Source organism: Artibeus jamaicensis, unplaced genomic scaffold (genome assembly GCF_021234435.1).
Source record: "Artibeus jamaicensis isolate MK-2021 breed Jamaican fruit bat unplaced genomic scaffold, CSHL_Jam_final contig_1085, whole genome shotgun sequence".
Classification (NCBI taxonomy): domain Eukaryota; kingdom Metazoa; phylum Chordata; class Mammalia; order Chiroptera; family Phyllostomidae; genus Artibeus; species Artibeus jamaicensis.
In genome coordinates this window covers 1,818,602-1,838,090 of record NW_026521214.1, presented here as the reverse complement: position 1 = coordinate 1,838,090, position 19,489 = coordinate 1,818,602, and the positions used below count along the sequence as shown (strand labels likewise).

General features: G+C 58.4%; 1 protein-coding gene across 6 annotated transcripts; it reads right to left on the bottom strand.

Annotated features, from left to right (window-relative positions):
* Positions 1–245: 245 nt before the first annotated feature.
* GRK6 (G protein-coupled receptor kinase 6) lies at positions 246–15,137 on the bottom strand. Of its 6 annotated transcripts, none has more exons than XM_037126419.2 (16): positions 14,916–15,137; positions 11,215–11,310; positions 10,169–10,299; positions 9,986–10,063; positions 9,541–9,641; positions 9,148–9,258; positions 8,987–9,050; positions 8,706–8,846; positions 8,230–8,420; positions 7,429–7,466; positions 7,245–7,334; positions 5,717–5,925; positions 5,499–5,636; positions 2,153–2,290; positions 1,934–2,068; positions 246–1,289 (listed from the first exon to the last, which is right to left on the bottom strand). In XM_037126419.2, the coding sequence occupies exons 1-16, from the start codon at positions 14,965–14,967 to the stop codon at positions 1,236–1,238; spliced, it is 1,767 nt and encodes a 588-aa protein (XP_036982314.2). In that variant the 5' UTR covers positions 14,968–15,137; the 3' UTR covers positions 246–1,235. The 6 variants fall into 6 exon arrangements, with proteins under 6 accessions (XP_036982314.2, XP_053519514.1, XP_053519517.1 ...); XM_053663539.1 differs by having other exon boundaries at positions 246–1,291; positions 9,148–9,240; XM_053663542.1 differs by having other exon boundaries at positions 246–1,291; positions 10,169–10,281.
* Between the last annotated feature and the right edge of the window lie 4,352 nt (positions 15,138–19,489).

Sequence of the window (19,489 nt, the reverse complement as noted above, 5' to 3'; positions counted from 1 at the left end):
CAGGGCCAGACCCCAAGCCTCTGCCCTCATCCCATCCACAACAGAAAGCTGAGAAACCAGGTGAATGAGCTCAAAGGCCACCAGGGCTGGGTGTCCAGACTGGAGAACGCAGCTCAAGGCCCAGCTCCTGGGCCGCCCCCAGCAGGCCTACCTCCAACCCCTTCAGGCTTCCAAACAGGGCCAGGGAAGCAGGAAGACCCCAGGGGGCACCAGGAGCAAGAAAGAGGCAGATGGGCGCTGCTGGACAGGTTTGTGCTCAGGCTGTATTCACAGACATGTGGCAGCTCACATTGGACAAAACAAGTAATAAAAACTGGCTTTAAATGTGGAAAAACCAGGGTCTTGTAACCCCATGCGACCCCAACACTGGGACCAGGACGACCTGGTCGGGGTCGGGAAGGGCTGGGCAGTCTCGGGTGTGGGCACAGGGCGTCAGCCAGTCCCCTTCACACATCCCAACACACACACGCACACACACAGACCTAGGGAGGGGTGGATTATTGCTGGCCACACGTGTCTACTGTCATGAGGGAAGTCTGGAATGTTTGAGGGTTGGCCAGGGACAACCCCCCCCTGCCTGGGAGGGGGCGTTTCTGCAAGAGGGTGTCTTCAGGGGTGGACACAAGATGAGGCGCCCCGGGAGCCGGAAGGCAGAGGCAGACCCGCCTGGGACGGCCTGGGCAGTGGACTGGTGGGCCCCAGGGTCAGCCCAGTCTCTGGTCACGCTTTGGCACGGGCCCCAGACCCAGCTCTGACCTGTGCTGAGAGGGGCCTGTGTGGGGCCCCCGAGGTGGCGGCCTGCACCCAGGGCAGCAGGGTGGGCATGAGTCTCGCTCTCACTCAGAGGTTGGCGGTGGTGAGCACAGTGCTTGGGCACCTGGGGGCCCAAAGAGCTGGGAGCTTGGCAGCGGCCCCTCTGCCAGCTCCAGCGTGGGTCTTTAGGATGCTCGAGGCGCTATATACATTCGTACAAATACATAAATACAGAAAGCCCCGAGCTCCATAGACGGGAGCTGAAGGGACGCACCGTTGTCCCCGGGACAGCCTAGGCCTTGCCAAACTCAGCCAGACCAGGGGCCGAGGGGCCGAGGGGCCGAGGACACTGGGGACAGCTCCAGCTGTGTTCCCCAGGCCATGCCTTGAGTGGACAATGGGGAGGACCACTGTGCAAAACTGTAAACAGCACTCGGAGTAGCTGCTACCGCCAACCACCGCTGGGGGCCTCAGGCTCAGGGCTAGAGGCGGGTGGGGAGCTCTTCGTCGCTGTCGCTGCAGTTCCCACAGCAATCCTGGAGGGCGGGGAAGACACGAGGGAGAGAGGCAGAGCGTGCACTGTTAGCCACCACTGTTATCACTGGGTGGCCCTGCCAGGGCAGGCCAGGAGCTGCCCAGGGCCATGCTCTGGGGAGGGGACCCCCCCCCACGAGGGGCCTGGACATCAGTGCAGAGGCTGCCAACCACAGGCTGAGGTAAGAGGGACCAGGGGGACCCCAGGCTGTCAGGGCAGGGCCCCGTCCAGCCGCTCTCCCCTGGGGCTGGTGGAGGCAGAGCATGGGGAGACAGATGCTAAGCAAGGCCAGCAGCTTGAAGGTGCCGGGGTGCAGGGAATGGAAGCAGTGGGTGTGGGGGGAGCGGGCACCGGACTTCTTTCTCCCACATCTCGCCTCTGCCATGGAAGGGCTGCCCGTGGCTCCCCGAGGCCAGGCAGAAGGCCAACCCACGGGGAGCCTACACTGCTCACCTCTGGAAAGAGAAAAGAGGCCATGAGCCCAGCCAGGGGTGGGGGACAGGTGGGAACGAGGCCAGAGACCCTGGGCACCTCTGGCACAGCTGGAGGAGGCCCACTCACAGCAGATGCGGGCACTGGCTGGCCTCCTACCCACCGTCCCCTGGGGAAGGCTGGGGGCCCAGGTAGGACACTGCTGGGGGTTACCTGGCGGCTGAAGAGTCTCTGCAGTAGTCCCTTCTTGGGGGGCGCAGGTGGCTGGCCCCTCCAGTCCAGGTCTGGGGGAACTGCACCATCCAGCCCGAAGACATTCAGCTCTTGGAAGCACTCGGTTTCCACCATCTGCCGTAGGACAGGCAGCTGTGTGGGAACTGCCCTGGGGCCACGCCCTGGAGCCCTCGCCCCCACCCCATGGGCAAGTCCCACCTCATTCTGCCAGGGGATAGGCACGCTCCCTGTGGCAAACTTCTGGTAGAAGTCCTGGTCGGTGGGCTCCAGCTCTACACCCTTCACCGTGGAGAACTGCTCAATGTCCAGGACGTCCTTGCAGTAAATGGCCTGGGGCTGGGTAGACAAAGGCTGCGGTCAGGCAGGAGCACCAGCCCTGCTCGGGAGGGGAGCTCGGCCCAAGAGTCGCTCCAGCCTCTGCATGGTGGCACTCTGCCCCTCACAGCTCTTTGGTAAGGAGTCAGAAACCAATGACGCATGTGTCTTCTAAGCATGGCAGTCCCTTCCCTTTGAGGCTCAGTTTCCGCTCTGTAAACTGGGGATCCTTCTCCCTCACTGACCCACCCCAGCCAGCTGCCTCCAGAGCCCAGTGGAACCACTACCTAGCGTCCCCTGCAGCCACACAGTGGCCTGGGTGCACACGGAGGGGGTGGGGGGGTGAGCAAAGGCTGAACCTCAGCAGGCGCTTTTGGCGGCCCCTTATGCAGGGCCTGGAGCTGCTCCATCCCCTCATGCTCCACAGCCAACCAGGGGATTAGACCCTCCCCAGCTCCCCAGCACCCTGCTGACAGCCCACCTCACTCCAGAAAGCCGCTTTCGTTTTCATCGCTACATTGTCTTCTACACTTGATCTCAGCCAAAAGGCGATACACTGTGTTCTAAATCCTACCATGAAGGGTGTCAATTAAAACATCATCACATAAAACAGCGCAGCCGATGCCCTGGCTGGTGTGGCCCAGTGGCTTGGGTGTTGTCCCGCAAACCAAAAGATCACCAGTTCAGTTCCGGGTCAGGGCACATGCCTGGGTTGCGAGCCAGCTCCCCAGTATGTGTGTGTGTGTGGGGGGGGGTACGGTCTGAGGAGACCACCCACCAATGTGTCTCTCGCACATCGGTACTTGTCTTCCTCTCCTTCCCTGCTCTCTGAAAATAAACAAACAAAAATCTTTGAATAGAACAGTCCAGCTGCTTTAGACAAGTCTGGCTATTCCCCCAAGAGAAAAGAAAACCTGTGTCCCCACAAAAACCTGTATGTGCATGTCATTCATAACAGCCAAAGAGGGAAGCAGCCCTGACGTCCACTGACCGATGAAAACAAACAGAACCGGGACAGTTCACACACTGGAGTACTGTTCAGTTATAAGACAGAACCACTATGGGCTACAATACCGATGAACCTTGAAAACATTATGCGAAGTGGAAGATGCCAGTCACTCCGAAGGGCCTAGCTTCGTGTATATGGAATGTCCAGCCCTGGCTGGTGTAGCTCAGCGGATTGAGCGCGGGCCTGCGAACCAGAGGATCATCCTTCGATTCCCAGTCAGGGCAGATGCCTGGGTTGCAGGCTAGTTCCCAGCAGGGGATGCAAGAGAGGCAACCATACATTGATATTTCTCTCCCTCTCTCCTTCCCTTCCCCTCTAAAGATTAATAAATAAAATCTTAAAAAAAAAAAAGAAAGAAATGTCCAAACAGGCAAATATAGAGAGACAGGAAAATCCATGGTTGCCAGGGCAAGGGGAGAGGTAATGACAGCTAATGGGAACAGGCCCGGGAGGGAAGGGGGTGCGAGAATGCTCTAAGGTGGGTCAAGGCAAGGGCCGCTAAAAGCCCCTCGATGGCACTTTAACATGAGCGAATTGTATGGTATGTAAGTTAAAGCCCAACAAAGCTGTTAAAATTATACTTTCACCTGCTACTTCTAAAAAGTAAAACTCCATGGTATACATTTTTCAACTGTGAACGCCAGCCCGGGGCAGTGGGCGGTTTCCAAGGTTAAAGGAGATGACGTGTGCGCGGGACATGCGCAGGCGGGGCAGCGCAACCCTGCGCTGGCTCAGCTCCGCTCCCGCGGCAGTGCCCGGGAGCACTGGCATCTTGGGGTGCCAGTGAGGCCAACATGACACAGCCCTTCAGAGGCGGCAGCCTGCTAGCGGGCCCCCCACTTCCTCTCTTCTCCTCTAGGGTCCACCGCCCACACCTCACGTTCTTGCTCACTGTTCCCCAAAGGCCCCCATCCCACTTAAAGATGCAGCTGTCACACTGACCCCTCGTGGCCGCATCATCTCTGGAGGCCGGTCCCTGCCCCAGGACCTCACTGCCAGCAGTTCCTTCTCCCGCGAATGCTCACACCCTGAATCTCGGCTGAGTCCTCTCCTTCACATATTTCAGGCTTCTGCTTAACCGTCAGCCATCCTAACACCCCGCCCCCTCCCCACCGTCATTCCTCATCTTCCTAGCCTGCTTCACTCCTCGCCGCTGCGACCTCACATTACCCAATATGTTTCCATTTACTGGTTTATGCTGGTGTGTTCTCCCACCAAAACATGAAGGCAGGCCTGGGCCCTGTTGCCCTCATTATCGCTGAGGTCTGGCCCCTCTGAGCACTTCAATCTGTTGAATGAATGCGCCATCACACATATGGTTGAGAGCTGGCAACCTGGTCTGCCTCTCCAGCATTTCTGGTGAACAGGGGACCCAGTCCTCACACACCGGAGGGGGAGCGAGCACATGACCTGACCTTGGCCACTCAGAACCTTCCCTGTGACTTTATACAGAAAAGCCTGAATTGAGTGGGAGGATCTTCAACAGGTTGAAGCAGAGCCAGTGCATCCTGACACCCTCATGTTAGCTCTGCTCTGGCACTTTCTGGCCAAACGAACCAACAAACTCCATGCTGGGCATAAATCAGACTGAGTTGGGTTTCTGCCACTTGGATTCTGATAACTTGAGGCTATTCCTGCCTACAGAATTCCTGACCCACCAAGATGCTCCGTAAATGGGTGAGACTACGAGAGGAAGGGTTCAGCCCACAGGTGGGAGGCCAGCACCTCCGCGCTCCACCAGCCCGAAAGCCCTTCCCCCTGCTGTTAGAGCATCCTGGTTTTCCTTTGGGGGACTGGTCTCCCCCACCGGCAGTGTTTCAGGTAGGCACGTGATCTGGGTATGGCCACCCAGGGGCCTCTGGACAACCCGAGGCAATTTGCATCAGCCTTAGGCCGTTTCCCCCCCTTTTTGAAAAGTATTGGGCAAAAAGGTGCACTTTACCTACTGGGGTGGCGGAGCTGGTAGAACGTGGGTTGAGCTGCGGGGCCCCAGTGCCACACCCTGGGGAGAGCTGCCTGCAAGGCAGGACCGCACACAGGCCAGTACTCGGGGAGGGAGAGGAGAGAATTCCTACTGCACAGGTGGAGCCGAGGGCATTATATTTTGTTGGCTAAGCCGTTTGACGTGGGTTTTCTCACATTCAGACTGAAGTTGTCCTGACCCCAAGAGCCCCCAGCCCCACACTGGCTTCGTCCTGCCTTCAAATGTGCCCCACTCACGTCGGGCTTGAAGGGCGGCTCCAGCATGCCAGCTCCCAGACGCTTGAAGTTCAGTTTCTTAAAGAGGGGGTGCTCCTTCACCTCACGGGCACTGCCTCCACGACATCCCAGCCGCTCAGCAGGGTCTTTGCAGAGGAGCTATGGCAGGGGAGGGGGGTCAGGGCGGCCTCGGCAGAAGTGCCCCCGGCCCGGCCCCGGCATCCCGCCGGCCGCCGTACCTGGGAGCAGAGAGAGCGGGCCTGTGGGGAAAAGCGGTCGGAGTACTCCTCGGGCACCTCCTTCACCAGCCGCTCCACCTCCTCCCGCTTAATCTTCTTCTTCCTCTGCTGGAAGGGCGACTGGCCAGCGATCATCTCGTACAGGAGGCAGCCAAGCGCCCACCAGTCTGGGCTGAAGGTATACCGCTCATTCTTCACCACCTCTGGAGCTGGGCGGGTGGCACAGGAGTCAGGGATGAGCGGGAGACAGGGGCGCCCCAGGAGTGCCCAGCGCGTGTCAAGGCAGGGGACCAGCTCGAACACCATCCAGCCAGGCCGGCACCCGCAGTGGCCTGGTGGGGACCGTGGTGAGGAGGTGGGCAAACACCGCTTCAAGGGGAGCTGACCCGGCCCGGTGGGGGGCGGGGTCTTCTAACTGTTCGGTCAGAAATCTGCATTTTTAGTGTGAAGCTGTCTGGTTTATTCACTGTTGGCAACAAATTCTAATTGTTTTAAAAGTCACTGGAAGCATAATCAACATAATTTTTTAAAAGAAGACAAAAAAATAGTAATTTGATTGACTGGCTGGGTGGCTCGGTAGGGTGGAGTGTCATCCTAAGCACCAGCAAGTGGCGGGTTCAATCCCCCATTGGGGCAGGTGCAAGAGGCAACCGACGGATGTTTCCCACAAGGATGTTTCTCTCTCTCTCTCAAATCAATAAACATTTCCTTGGATGCAAGATTAAAAAAACTTAAAAATTAAGTTTTGCCCCAGCTAGTGTGGTTCAGTGGATTGAGTACCAGCCAGTTCAATTCCCAGTTGGAGTGCATGCCTGGGTTACAGGCCAGGTCCCCCCAGTGGGGGTACACGAGGGGCGGCCACACACTGATATTTCTCTCCCTCTCTTTCTCCCTTCCCTCCCCTCTGTCTAAAATCAAATAAATAAAACTTTTAAAAAAACTTTTCTTGATCAAACCTCAAATGAGGCCCATGCGGCCACCAGGCTGTGACCTGTAGACTCAGTGTGGGGCCACGGGAGGGAGGAGGGAAGTCACTTGCTGAATGCCTACACTGCCTGTGAGGCGGGGACCTCGCCTCTGCCGCCTCTCCACGGTTGGGGTCGCCCTGGCACCAGGTGTGACCATCACAGTCGGGGACAGTGAGGCCGGGGAAGTGCAATGTCTGGCCCAGACACACACGCCAGCAGAGCCAGGGAAGGAACCACCTGCAGCGGGGGACCTGTGTTCTGTACCAGGGTCCCAGAGGGAAACCTGGGGCCTCATCTGGGCCCCGCCCCACATGGGTGCTCCCACTGAGGGCGGGCAGGTCAGCGGAGTGGAGGGGCGGGGCCAAAATCGCAGTCCAAGTCCCCTCACTGGTGTCTCCACAGAGCCCCACCAACGGGCGCTCGGTGAGTGTTCAGCGAGTGAGTGAAGTGGCTTCGTGAGCTGTGTGGGGCTGGGTCCTGACCTGATCGACAGAAGAGGGACGACAGCTCTCTCTAGTCCCCGAGACACAGGACACTCCCAGACAGAAGTGGGGACTCACCCATGTAGCCCACGGTGCCCACGCGGCCTTTGATGGTCTGGCCCTCGGGCACGTGCACAGCCAGCCCCAGGTCGGAGATTCGGATGTGACCTGAATGGGGGGGGGGTGGAAAGTGGGGAGCCTGTTAGGCAGGTGGGCAGGACCCCACCCCGCTCCACCCGACCTCTGTGGCCCCCCCACCCACCATGGTCATCCAGGAGGATGTTCTCTGGCTTCAGGTCCCTGTGGGGAGAGAAGGCAGGGTCAGACACTGCTCAGGGGCCAGGCAGCCACACAGGGCCACCCCCTCCCAGCTTGGTTGCCTCCTGGGACGAGACGCGTAGAAAGGTGCAGGAGCCATTTGCCGCCAGGGTGGCAGATAGCCCTGCCCTCCTCCTGCAGTGGCCCTGGCTTGAGGGAGCAGAAAAAGAATCTATGGAACCGGGACCCTGGGACTCACTAGGCAAGTGGAAGGCATCTGCCCGCCCCTGGCAGCTCCCCAGGTATCGTCAGTACCCTTCCATGCCCCAGTTTCAAAGAGCTGCTCCTGGTTCTCCCCAAAGCTCTTTGGAGGCTGCCTCTACCTTTCCTGTCTGTCAAATGGGGCTATTGGGAGCCCCCAAAGTAATCACCACCAGTGACAGTAATGGGCAGAGCCCTCACTGCCGAGCCCTGCACATCCAGCTCCTGGCTCCAGTGTCTTTTATCGAATTATTTCCTTTGGTCCCTATGACAACCTGCCAGGCGGGAATCACAGCCTCTGCTTTCCAGGAAAGCAAGTGGCATTGGGAGCAGGAAGTGAACTGGCACAAAGTCGCGAGGGTGGGGGACGACTCCAGGCTCCCACTCCTGTCGGCCAGACCCCAGAGCCTGACTGGAGTGGGCAAGTGTGGGGCCTCCAGCCAGCGTGCCACAGGGCTAAGAGGGGCTGCTGGGTGCGGGGCTGCCCCTGCACACCGTGCTCTCCCACCGCGTCCACTCGCGCCCAGCGGCAGCAGAGCTGCACCTGTACACGATGCGCTCACGATGCAGGTCCTCCAGGCCACAGCAGATCTCCGCGGCGTAGAAGACGGCCCGCGCCTCCGAGAAGCCGGCCTGGCCCATGTGGTAGATGTGGAACTTGAGGTCACCTCCGTTCATCAGCGTCAGCACCAGGCACAGCGCATCCTTGGTCTCATAGGCATAGGCCAAGCTCACCTGTGGCCGAGGGGACCCGAGCCCTCAGGCAGGGCCACAGGCCACCCGGTGGTGGGGCTGGTGCCAGCCGCCCCCAAAATCCTGTTTAGTGCCACTCCAGGGAGCCCAGCCTGCTTCCCGAGCCTGGTGTCAACACCCCAAGCCTGCCCTTCTCGGGCATCTCCAAGAGTGGGAGGTGGTGCCCGGAGGGGCTGAAGGGCGAGGTGGGGGGAAGAGACCTCAGCTCGGTGCATGGGGAGGGCCGCGTGGCCAAGGGGCGGGGCAGGGTCTCCTGTCTGTACTTACTACAAACCTACTGTTCACTTTCTCCAGAATCTGCTTCTCGTTGAGCGCCATGGCCTCCCCCTTCCGCTTCTTGATCCGCTTCTTCTCCAGTTTTTTGCAGGCATACATCTTGCCTGTTGCCCGCACCTGGCAGGCACACACCTGCAGCCAGGGTGGATGGGGCCCATGGAAACCAGCCGTGCTCTTGCTGGGGGTACAGGGGCTCAGGGTGGGGGAGGGGCTTGTCTGGGACCCGTCCTCCCCGGCCCATGCCCTCTGCAGGGGTCTGAGCTGCCACTCACCTCCCCAAAGCCACCTTTGCCCAGGACTCGGTACTGCCTGAAGGTGTTTTTGGTCACTGGCTGCCTGTGGGCGAGGGTTTGGGAAGCAAATGGCTGAGCAGGGGTCCAAGTGGCAGCCCCAACTGCCTGGCCTGCTCCAGCTTAGCCTTCGAGGAGCTCACCTTTCTAGCCACTTCCACTGCAGGAAACGGTTGAAGTAGATGCTGTCGAGGTAGTCGGCAAAAGGGGCCACGCTCAGGTACTCGTGGGTCAGCCTGCGGAGAAGGCCCAGCCTACTCACTGGTCAGCTTGATGGACCGGACCCCTCCTTACATGCATGCTCAGCCCAAAAGGCAGCATCCTCAACCAACCCTCCTGCTAACCCACCTAGGACACCTGCGCTGAAGTGGAGGATGCCACCGAGAGGGGAGGCAACCTGCCCGAGGTCACACAGCAGGGGCAAGGCTGGGATGAGAGGCCAAGCCCCTCCACCAGCAGCTGAGCTGTTCCCAGTCTGCAGGGCCCACAGAAGCGCCTTCCCTGCAGTTCTGGGCCTGCGGGAGGCAGCGGCTTACCGGGTGAGCTCCTGGAAGAGGTCTTTGCAGGGCCCCTGCTCCAGCCGCTGTGCGCAGTTGGTCACCATCTGCTGGGGGATCTCAGGGATGAGGTCAGGACCCTGGGGACAGGCCACAGACAGGTCAGTGAAGGGGGCCCCTTGGCCAGCTGCCCAGTCCTAGGGTAGAGATGGCAGGTATCTCTGGCCTGCCTGTACTGGGGGCAGCTGCAGGCCAGGGGTGTGTCAGCCTGTCTGGTTGCTGAACTCGGTTCCTGCCTCTCCCCTGGAAGCCAGAAGCAGAGCTGTCGGCAGGCTGCCCGGCCGCCCGTGCGGGCTCCGTGTCTGAAGTGCTGCCTGGTGGGCCTGGGGCAGCTCCAGGGCATGCGTGTCCAGGCGGCAGTCACTCCTCTCCCCGCCACCAAGCTCTGCCCGCTGCTGTCACCCCTCCATCACTGCTCACTCACCGCGTGGCTCAAATAATTCTGCATTAGCTGCTGCCCACATGCCTTCCTCTTCTCATCAGGGGTCACTTCGTACTCAGCCTGCAGGGTGGGAGGCAGAGAGGCTTGAGGTCTGGGGGAAGTACCAGGTGTGGGGTGCTGGGGCACTCAGGCCTGGGACCCCCGTCCGCCCTGGGCTGCACTCACCACCCCATCCAAGAAGGCAATGCAGCGGGTCAGCTCAGGCCTCGTCGCGCAGAACTCTCGGAACAGCAGGCGCCCGATGGGCTGCCGCTCACACAGGCTGTGGTAGTCACGCTCTGCAGGCAGAGGTGGACCTGCTGGGTTCCCGAACATGGAGCCAGGGGCGGGGCGCTCCCATCCACACCGCCAGGCCCTGGGTCCCCGCAACAGCGCCCTGCGCTATAGTGCAGTGCCCTTTATCTCCTTTAGAACCCTCACCGCAGCCCTGATCCGGGCACCACACTACATCGTAGCTTGGGACTCTGAGGCCCAGAAAGCCTCAGCGATTACTCCAAGCTCACGCAGGCAGGAGTATGGCTCCAAAACCAGGCCCCTCACCTCCCCCACTGTCTCCTGGTTCACACCACTTGCTTTTGTCACAGTGCTGGGGTTGGGTGTGGTCTGAGGTTCCGGCCAGGCCTGGGCTGGGCCCACACCTGCCTCCTGCCTGGCGAAAGTAGGGGAGGAAGCTGTGGCTTCCGGCGAGCACTAGGCTAGGCCTCCTTCCCAGGCGATGGAAGCACCCACGATCTACTTGCCCAGGTGCGAGTTGTCGAGGGGGCCTGGGCAACCTCGATGCTACTCAGACTTGGGGCCTCAGTCAGGATAAGCAGAAACTGGGCTCCTGGTCAAGGCTCTGCTGCGCCCCTCAGGGCCGAACTGGGTGGGGCTGAGCACAGGCCTGAGGTTCCCAACTCGGCCGATCCGTGGGCTGGCTCCAGCCCCTCCTGGTAGCACCCTCTGTCCTCCAGGCTCTGCTCCCCTCAGACTGCTCCAATTTGACACTGGCCTGCTCCCTGCATTCACCCACCCGCCCCTGCTGTCCCTTTTGCATTCTGCCCTCCACCCATCACAAGCCCAGGAACTGAAACCGGACGGGGTGGCGCAGCCTCAGCCTGTCCCCAGACCCCTAACCTTGCCGCTCTGCCCCAGGGCGAGGTCTCAGGGGAGGCTTCCTGGCACCAGCAGGTCCTCCTTGCCTCAGCACCCAGTCCCCACCCAGGCCTCACCGAGGCTGACCCGCAGCTCCTCGCACTGGCTGATGTGAGGGAACTGCAGCATCTGTCGCCATTTCTTGCTTTTGCCTTTGCGATTCCCACTGCCACCTGTGGGAGCAAGCAGGCAGGCGCTGAGTCTGGCCACCACCACGCCTCCCCTCCACCTCCAGTGTGGTCCAGAGGCCTCAGGGCCCAGCCCAGGCACGGCTCAATCCCTCCCTCCCTCCAGGCGGCACCTCGGGCCTTCCTTCCACAGGCTCCGACATACCTTCCCTGGGTTCCAGGGCACACATGCTCCCCTGAGCCCTCCTGCTAGGGGTCCATGGGCTGCAAGAGCCAAGAGGATAGTACTGCCTCTGGGGGAGGGTGGGGTTTTGAGGCAGCCTCGGCCAGCCTGCTGTTTCCTAGCAGGTCAGGTTTCCCAGGCAAGGAAGGCAGAAAAGAACATGACAATGGAGGGACCTGTGTAAGTCAACACCCAGAAGAGAGAGATTCTAGGACATATGGGACATGCCTGAGAGCTGCCAGAGCCAAAGACAACCTGACTCACCAGGCCCTGCGTCAGGGCTATCAGACACTCAAATAAGGCGGCAGCCGGGGGGTTGGCACTCAGGATGCCCACCCCTGCACACAAGGGCTTCCCTGGCCCTGATACCTGCCTCATTTTACCCAGCTGACCCCTCAACTGCAGCTGCTGAGACCAAGGTAGCAGCCCAAATGCCTACCACAAAGCCAGACAGGTACGGTGAATGTGGACCAGATGGGTGACAACAGGGAGAGGTGGGGAGTGTGGTGAACGGAACCAGGCCTGCCCGTTCTGACAGGGGCAGTTGCAGCTCGTCTTCAGCTGTGGCTCGGCTGCTGCTGGGCAGGCAGGCTGGCTCAGTGTGGCCAGCTCTTCTGATTTCTTAAAAGCCACTGGGAATCCAAACTGTTACATGAAATATTGGTCCCTACTTTTTAAAAACTCCCACTGCAGCCAAATAAAACATGTGAAGACAACTAGCCAGATCTGACCCATGGGCCATGAGGCTGAGAATGGTGAAAGGGGCCTGAGCCTCAGAGTCACAGATCTTGGCTGGAATCTCCAGTTCACATTCTGGGCCCATCACGTTCCTATTATAAGTCTCGACTTCTCCATGTGTGCTTCGCATCCAAAGCTACCTGCAGAGGTGTTGTGAGGGTGACTGGCAGCGCCCATGTCCAGCACCCAGTAGGGTGGTGGCAACAACGGGTGGGCCCCAAATCTGGCTGCTCGATTGCAATCTCAAGCTACCACTGTCCCTTGCCTGGCCTCAGTTTCCCCTCGGGTTTGCCCAGCCTTGTTTCCATGGGGCCTCACTGAAGGTGAGTGCTGCAGGGGCAAGGGGCTGCCTTCTAGGGAGGAAGCAGGGCTGGGTCCCTCAATGTGCTTCCTGACCCAAGCCACTCAGAGGAGGAAGTGTTGTTGCAGGGCACCCATTGGGAAACCCACTAGCAGCCCTCCTGCAGCCTGCACCCAGCACATCCCTCAGCCATTGCTCCACTGTGAGTAAGCAACAGACCCCCAACCCTGGCCAGACCTCCCCAGAAGAGGAACTCCTCCCCCACCCACGCAGGTCCCTCCCCCAATCCTCCATCCGCCTGCCTGCCTGCTTGCTTGCCTCCCCCATCCATCCGTTACTTCCTCCTCCCCCTCCTCCTCCCGGCCACATTAAGGCAGCAGCAGAGTCACATGCAAATATCCTGTTCTGGAACTGCCACCAGGGTCACTGGGGCTCCTCCCCAGCCTATATGGTCCCCTTGTTGTGCCTCTGAGCATCTGAAAAAGGAAGGGCTACACAAGGGCTCACACCCCCCAGGGCCGTCCCACTTCATCCTCACAGCAGCTCTGCCTGACCTGCCCAATTTCAGGAGAAAACAGACCCTGAAGTGAACCAAGTTGCCTAAGACCACAAACCTGGAAGTACCAGAGGAAGGATTTGAACCTGGGTCTGAACATATACATCAAGGGTTCTCAAATCACTTAGGGCCTCAGACCACTTGGCAAGCTGGCAAAGGCTCAGCCCCAAGCTGTTGGCCAGCTCATGTAGGGATTCCTATGCAGCCAGTCCACGGGCCAGGGTTTAGACTCAGGGACCATCGGGATTTCCTTTAGTTTTCACATCCTGTACCCAAATACAGCACAAGAAGGCTACTAAACTTCATAGAAAAGCGATGTGTCTAGAGCCAGGCAGGTGGGAGGGACAGAGCCAGGTGGGGTGAAGGTTCCCTAGGGGAGGGAACAGGTCCCCAAACTGGGCATACCCCCTTATGCCTCACCCGCACTATGGCCAGGCAAGGCAGTGCTCTCAGCAAGCCTGAGGCCTGAACTGGCCACATCCCTGGGAGGAAGGCCTGGCCAGGCTCTCCTCACCCCTCCTTCCTGGCTTGCTGGATGACAAGGCAGAACAGAATCAGCAGATGCCCCCAGAGGCTGGGAGGAAGACCGGGTCCCGGACTCGATAAGGGGGACAGGAGATAAGGAAGGCTCTGGGCACTGAGGACCCAGCTGGCCATGCCCATGGCCAGGCAGCACCTTCCTGGGGTTAATGCCCAATGGGCAGGCAGAAGGCACCAGATGCTGGGCCAGCTGGGGTCTCTTCTGGGTTTCTAGGGCTGTGTAGGGAGAATCGTGTGTCCTACAGCTGGGTGAGCCACAGACTTCCTATGCAACCTGGGGGACAGTCCCTACAAAACGGTGCAAAAAGATGAAGCAGAAGAGTCTTTCAGCTTGTAAGCCCAGCAAAGAGGGGGAAAACTGTCATGACCTCCCTATCTTAGAGTTTGAAAAAGGAGGGTCTCATTCACCGCTGGTCGCCAGCACCCTGGACAGGACACAGTGCAGAATGGGTGTCTGGTGAGTAAGTTACCAAGGTGGACAATAGCAGGAGAGGGGCAGACCAATGGCCAGGCATTGAGGGCCAGGTCTGACCCTTCCGTTTCCCCAAGGGCACTCTAGAGTAGATGCCTACTAACATCTAGGGTGGCAGCCAGCGGAGCTCAGCACACGTTTGGTTCAGACCGGCTCCCTGCGCCAGGCCTTGCACTTATAGCCCAGCCAGCCCAACAAGCTTTCTCCTCTCAACGCTGCCTCCCTTATTCTGTGCCTGTTCCCCCCACTAGACTATGGGCTTCCTGAACGCAAAATTCGTGACCCATTCACCCCTGTCCCCAACGTCATGAAGCCCTGAGCAAGTGGCAATCACGTTGGTAACATATGTAACCAGCAGTTTCCTCAAGTCGGATATTCATTCATTCTCCAAACCTTTACCCTGCACACACTTTGTGCGGGTCCAGGCTGTGCGCCGGGGCCTGGGGCCGGGCACGTGGGGGTAAGCTGCCTCTTCCTGAGGCATCTTCTGACCTCTCTCCTGGGAGAGGCCTCAGAGAAACTCTCCCAGGTCTCAGGTCCCACCCTTCACTCTTCCATTCTCTCGGTTCACCAGACCAGCTCCTTCACCCCCTCAATCTTGCCCGCCGCGAGGGCGGCGGCCTGACCCCCGCCCCTTCCTGGGCCCCGCTCCCGCGGGCAGGTGCGGAGGAGGACGCCGGGCCGGAAGGACTAGTGTTTGCGAGGGGTGCGGGGCGCAAAGCGCGCTGCCCTAGGGGATGGGGTGGCGGGGTCGTCCCGAGGAGCTCAGAGGCCGCGCGTCCGCATTCCTTGCACTCGGCCGCCCTCCCGGCCGCCTCACCTTCCCGGGCCTTGAGAAGCACCGTGTTCGCTACGATGTTTTCGAGCTCCATGGGCTGCGGCGCCGCAGGGCCGCGCCGCCGGCCGGGATCGCGCGCGGGAGCCGGGGCCGGATGGCGATCGGCGCGGCTCGGCTCGGCTCGCAGTGACCGCGCCGCGGCCTCCGGGGCCTCCGGGCCGCCGCCGCCCGCAGCGTACACTCTGCCCCCTCCCCGGGGCCACCCGGTTGCCGGCCCGCCCCTCCCCACCCTCTGTTTACTTTACTTGGCCAATAATCGGGCGGGCACTCCCCGCGCCGTCTCCCCATTAGACAACCTCTTCCTCTTCCCCCGCCCCCGGAGCCAGGGATTCGCTCAAAGGGGTAGAAAGGCGGGACTTAATACGTTACTTCTTCCTGGTTGGTTTGCAGTGGAGTTCGGCCCCTAGGTTCGAATTTCTGGGCCTTAGTAGGTTACCGAACTGCCAATTAGGGCCGAGCCCTCAGTTGGGACATGGAGGTGTGTCCTCCGGGTCTGGCCCGGGAGGCCGGATATTCAGTCGTGCTTAGCAGTGCACTCAGATTGGGCCACCAGATAGGGGTGTGGCCCGGGTCCTTTTGGCTCGCCTCAGTTTTTCTAGGGATTGTAGGGAAGGGGTACATTTCGTGTCCTGGACCTTGGCGGCCTAGCCGCCAGCTGCTTTGGGCCGCGTTCCTTTGGGTCTGCCCATTCTGGGAGGGCGCACATCGGAAGAGGGGAGAGGCCCAGAAGAGGTTGAAGGCCTCCCCAGCGGCTCCCGGGCCTCCGGCTCGGCCGCCGCGAATGCCCCCGCCCCACCCCCGCATCCGGATGTTGTGATTTCTCTCCACCCACACGGCCTCTCCAGCCCTCGGCCTATGCCGCCTTATAAGGCAGCGCTACCACACCGAGATGTTGGGATGAGCTCACACCCATTACACAGGTGGGAACTGAAGCACCAGAGGCCCAGTTGCTAGCGAGAAAACAAGGCCAGAATTTTACAGCTGATCACCTTCTAGTTCAATATCCTACCCCCTCCACCCCTACTTCACACACCAGAAAATGGAGGCTTGCCCAATCCCGGTTCTGCTTGCGAGTAAGGCAGAACCAGATTCAACTGGGCTTCTTTTACCTATCCATTCATTCGTCCAAAAATACAGAGCATCCTCTTTCTGCCAGGCACCGAGCCAGGTGCTGGGGAATGCAGTGGTGTCAGCAAGGTAGCCAGGTTTCCTGCTTACAGGCTAGAAGGGGGATAAAGATGATAATCCTGCACATAAATAAGTAGAATGGCCTCACAGAGTGATACGTGCTATTAAGACTGCACATAAATAAAGGGAAATCTCATTTAAAATGGAGTTGGGATGCTAGGAGGGGGAGCCCTCTCGGGTACTACCACTGGAGGTTAATTCAAATCCCAAAAGGAAGGAATTTCCACAGGAAGAGACGCTTTGCACGTTGATGCTACTTTATGAGTGCAGCAGGAGGCAGGCCGATTTCCCTTCTTACCTGGAGCTCTCCCTTTCCTCCCACTGGACTTCTCATTTAAAACAGCCTTTCCCAACTTCTTCCTTTTTCTCTATAAAATAATGCTCCTTTCCTTTGCTTTTTGGATTGCCCATGGTTTTGATATGATATGTTTGTCCTGAACTTCAATTCTCTTCTACTTCTGAATAAACTCCTCTTGTTGGTAAAATGGCTGGCTGTTTTATTTTTTATGACAGCAAGACAGAATAAGAGTGGAGGGGAATCACTCAGAGTATGACAAAGTTTTGGGGAAGAGTTCAAGTAGAGGCAGCAGCAAGCTCAAGGGCTTTGAGCCTAGAGTAAATCTGGTGTGTTCAAGGAGCAGGAAGACCTGTGTAGCTTCAGGGCCCAGGGGTCGCATGTGAGATGAAGGAGCCAGGACATTGGCTAGACTGTGGAAGGCTTGATAGGCCATGGTAAGACGTTTGTGTTTCTCCAGTGCAATGTGAAGCCTTTGAAAGGATGATTAATACTTAAAAAGATTGCTCCAGGTAGTGGACTGTAAAGGGGGCTGGATTGGAACCAGAGGGATAGTTGGGGGGCTATAGAACCTTGGCAGAGAGATCACGGTGGCTTGGGCCGAGACGGTGGGTAGCAGTGGGTGTGAAGCAGCGATGTTCGTGTTTTCTTCATCTCATGACACACTTGAGCTAAAAAATATATTCTGCGGCACACCAAAAACTATATTTTTTGCTGATCTTACAAAATAGGTATAATTTTGATTCACTTAAATCAGATGGCTATCACTGTGTTGGCTGTTGTCATTGTTTTATTTGACAATCTAAGGCAGAGGTCCCCAACCTTTTGGGCATCCGGGGCTGGTTTCGGAGTGGGGGAGGCAGTGGGGGAACAGGAGACAGAGCTCAGCGCCTGCCTTTTCTCAACTCCTGATGTGAGGCCCAGTTCCTAACAAGCCTCTCACCAGCCCCAGTCTCAGGCTCAGGGGTTGGGGACCCATCGTCTAAGGGAAAAGAGGTCAGTGCCCCTGACTAAATAGTTAGGTATTGAATGTCTTAAAAATTCTTGCAGCACACCAGTTGAAAATTGCTGATATGAAGGAAAGTGCACAGATCTGAGACACATTTGGGAGTAAAGGTAAGTACCTTGCAAGAGGGAAACCCATCTAGGAGGACAGAGGGGCAGGTGTCTCGCCCAGTGAGGGCTGTTGTGTCCAAGTGAGACCTGAGAGTTAAAGAAGAATGTACAGGTTTCAGCAGTAACTGGAGTGGGGAAGGAAAGAGCCTTCTGGACAAAGCTCAAGTGCAGAGCTCTGCAGAAGGAGGCAGCCAGGCCTCATGCACTCAGCCCCTGACTGCAGAGCACTGGCTCAAGTTCCAGATACACCGTGGAGTGGGCGGGGTGGGGGGTGGTGTGGAGAAATGAGGCCAGGCCTTGGAGGGGTCAGGATCAGGGAAGTCTTTGGGAGCCAGGCAAGAGTTTGAACTTTATTGTTAGGGTAGCGGGGAGCTGTCGAGAGCGTTTGAAGCTGGGGAGCAGCGTGATCAGATTTGCTGACTCTGAGCCACACTGTGGAGGATCTACTAGGAGTGGGGATCAAGGGCTGGGAAAGAAGGCCTGAGGCTGCCTTGCAAATGTCCTGTTCTTTTGGTGGCCAGCATCCAAACACCCCCCTCTTTAGGAGGAGACCCATGAAATGCAGAGACAGGCCCTGCTTTCCACTACGGAAATCAAAGGGGAGGCAGAATTTCCTCTCCAAGCTCCCTTGTCACTGCTGCATGTTTTCAAGTCTCCCAGGTAGGTATTTGTATCCAAAGCAAGCAATGGACATTCAGACATCAGCGGGACCGGTTAGGATTCAAGATGGAGGCAGTGGAAAAGGAGGGGGAGGTGGCCAAGCCAAGCTCTTTCTGGAGCGTGAGGATTCGGCAAGCCCCCAGGAGCAGTCAATGTTTTGTCTGCCTGTTGCCCAGAATTGCCTTCTATTGTTTGCAGCCTGAGTAACACAGGCGAGAGAGGCCTTTGAGGAGGAAGCGTTAGAGAGAGGAATGACAGTGCCCCATGTGGGTCAGTGGCCGGGAGTGACCACAAACAAGGGGCCAGGTTGAGAGCGACCTTGGAGCTGGGATAAACGGGACTTGGCGAATGACAAGTGGTGAAGAGGGGAAGGGGTCACACCAAAGTCTCAGGTTTTCGCTCTTCAACCCATTCTCCATCCACAGCCAAAGCAATCTTTTTTAAAAGGGGAAGTTGCCACCCACCATCTGAGATTCATGTTTCTAGGAATTTATCCTACAAATATAATTGCACGCGAGCAAAGCCAGAAATGAATGTTCAGGGTTATCTTTCACAGCATTGTCCAAAAAGATGAAGTGTACTAATTGTCCTTTTTGCGGGGGTTACTGAGTTAGTTGTTGAAGGAGTGGTACACATGGAAGCGTGTAAGTAGGTGATTCCATACAACCTACAGAAGAGGGAAGGCAGCCGCCGCCGTGGGTATGCGCTGCCTTGGCAACCAGGGAAGCCCCCACCTGCAACCTGGACCCCTGGCTGTGGAAGCTGGCCCTGGGCTTAGTTAGCTCTCCTCAAAGAGATGCTCCAGCCCAGGGAGCGCCTCTGCTGTGCAAGCTGGTTACGAGGTCACCCAATTCTTTGATGGATTTTTGCCTGCTCATTCAGGTAATGAGTCTCCAGGAAGTCACACCAACGAGGGGCTTTTTTGTCAGCGGACGGTTCGTGCCGTTCCTGTAGTGACTGACTCACGCTGCTTTCTGAGTGGAACGCACACTCACTGTTGCGTTCAGCTCATGCTCCCAGTCGTCAAGTTCTGGCTTCTCGGCCTCCTGAGGGGAGACCGGCCAGTCACCTCGCTGGCTCTGCAGTTCCGTTGGTTTCTCAGCATGTTCCCTCTCACCAGATCAGGCAAAGTTCTTCAAAGCCACATCATCAGGTTCAAAGAGTAAGACAGGGACAGGCAGACACAGGAGGTGTAGGACTCCGGCGGTGGATGGCATCCTCCAAGTCCTGGGGGTACAGGCTGAGTGGGTGGCGGGGGCCTCGGGGCACCTGAGGGGCAGTGAGGAGCGGAGGAGGA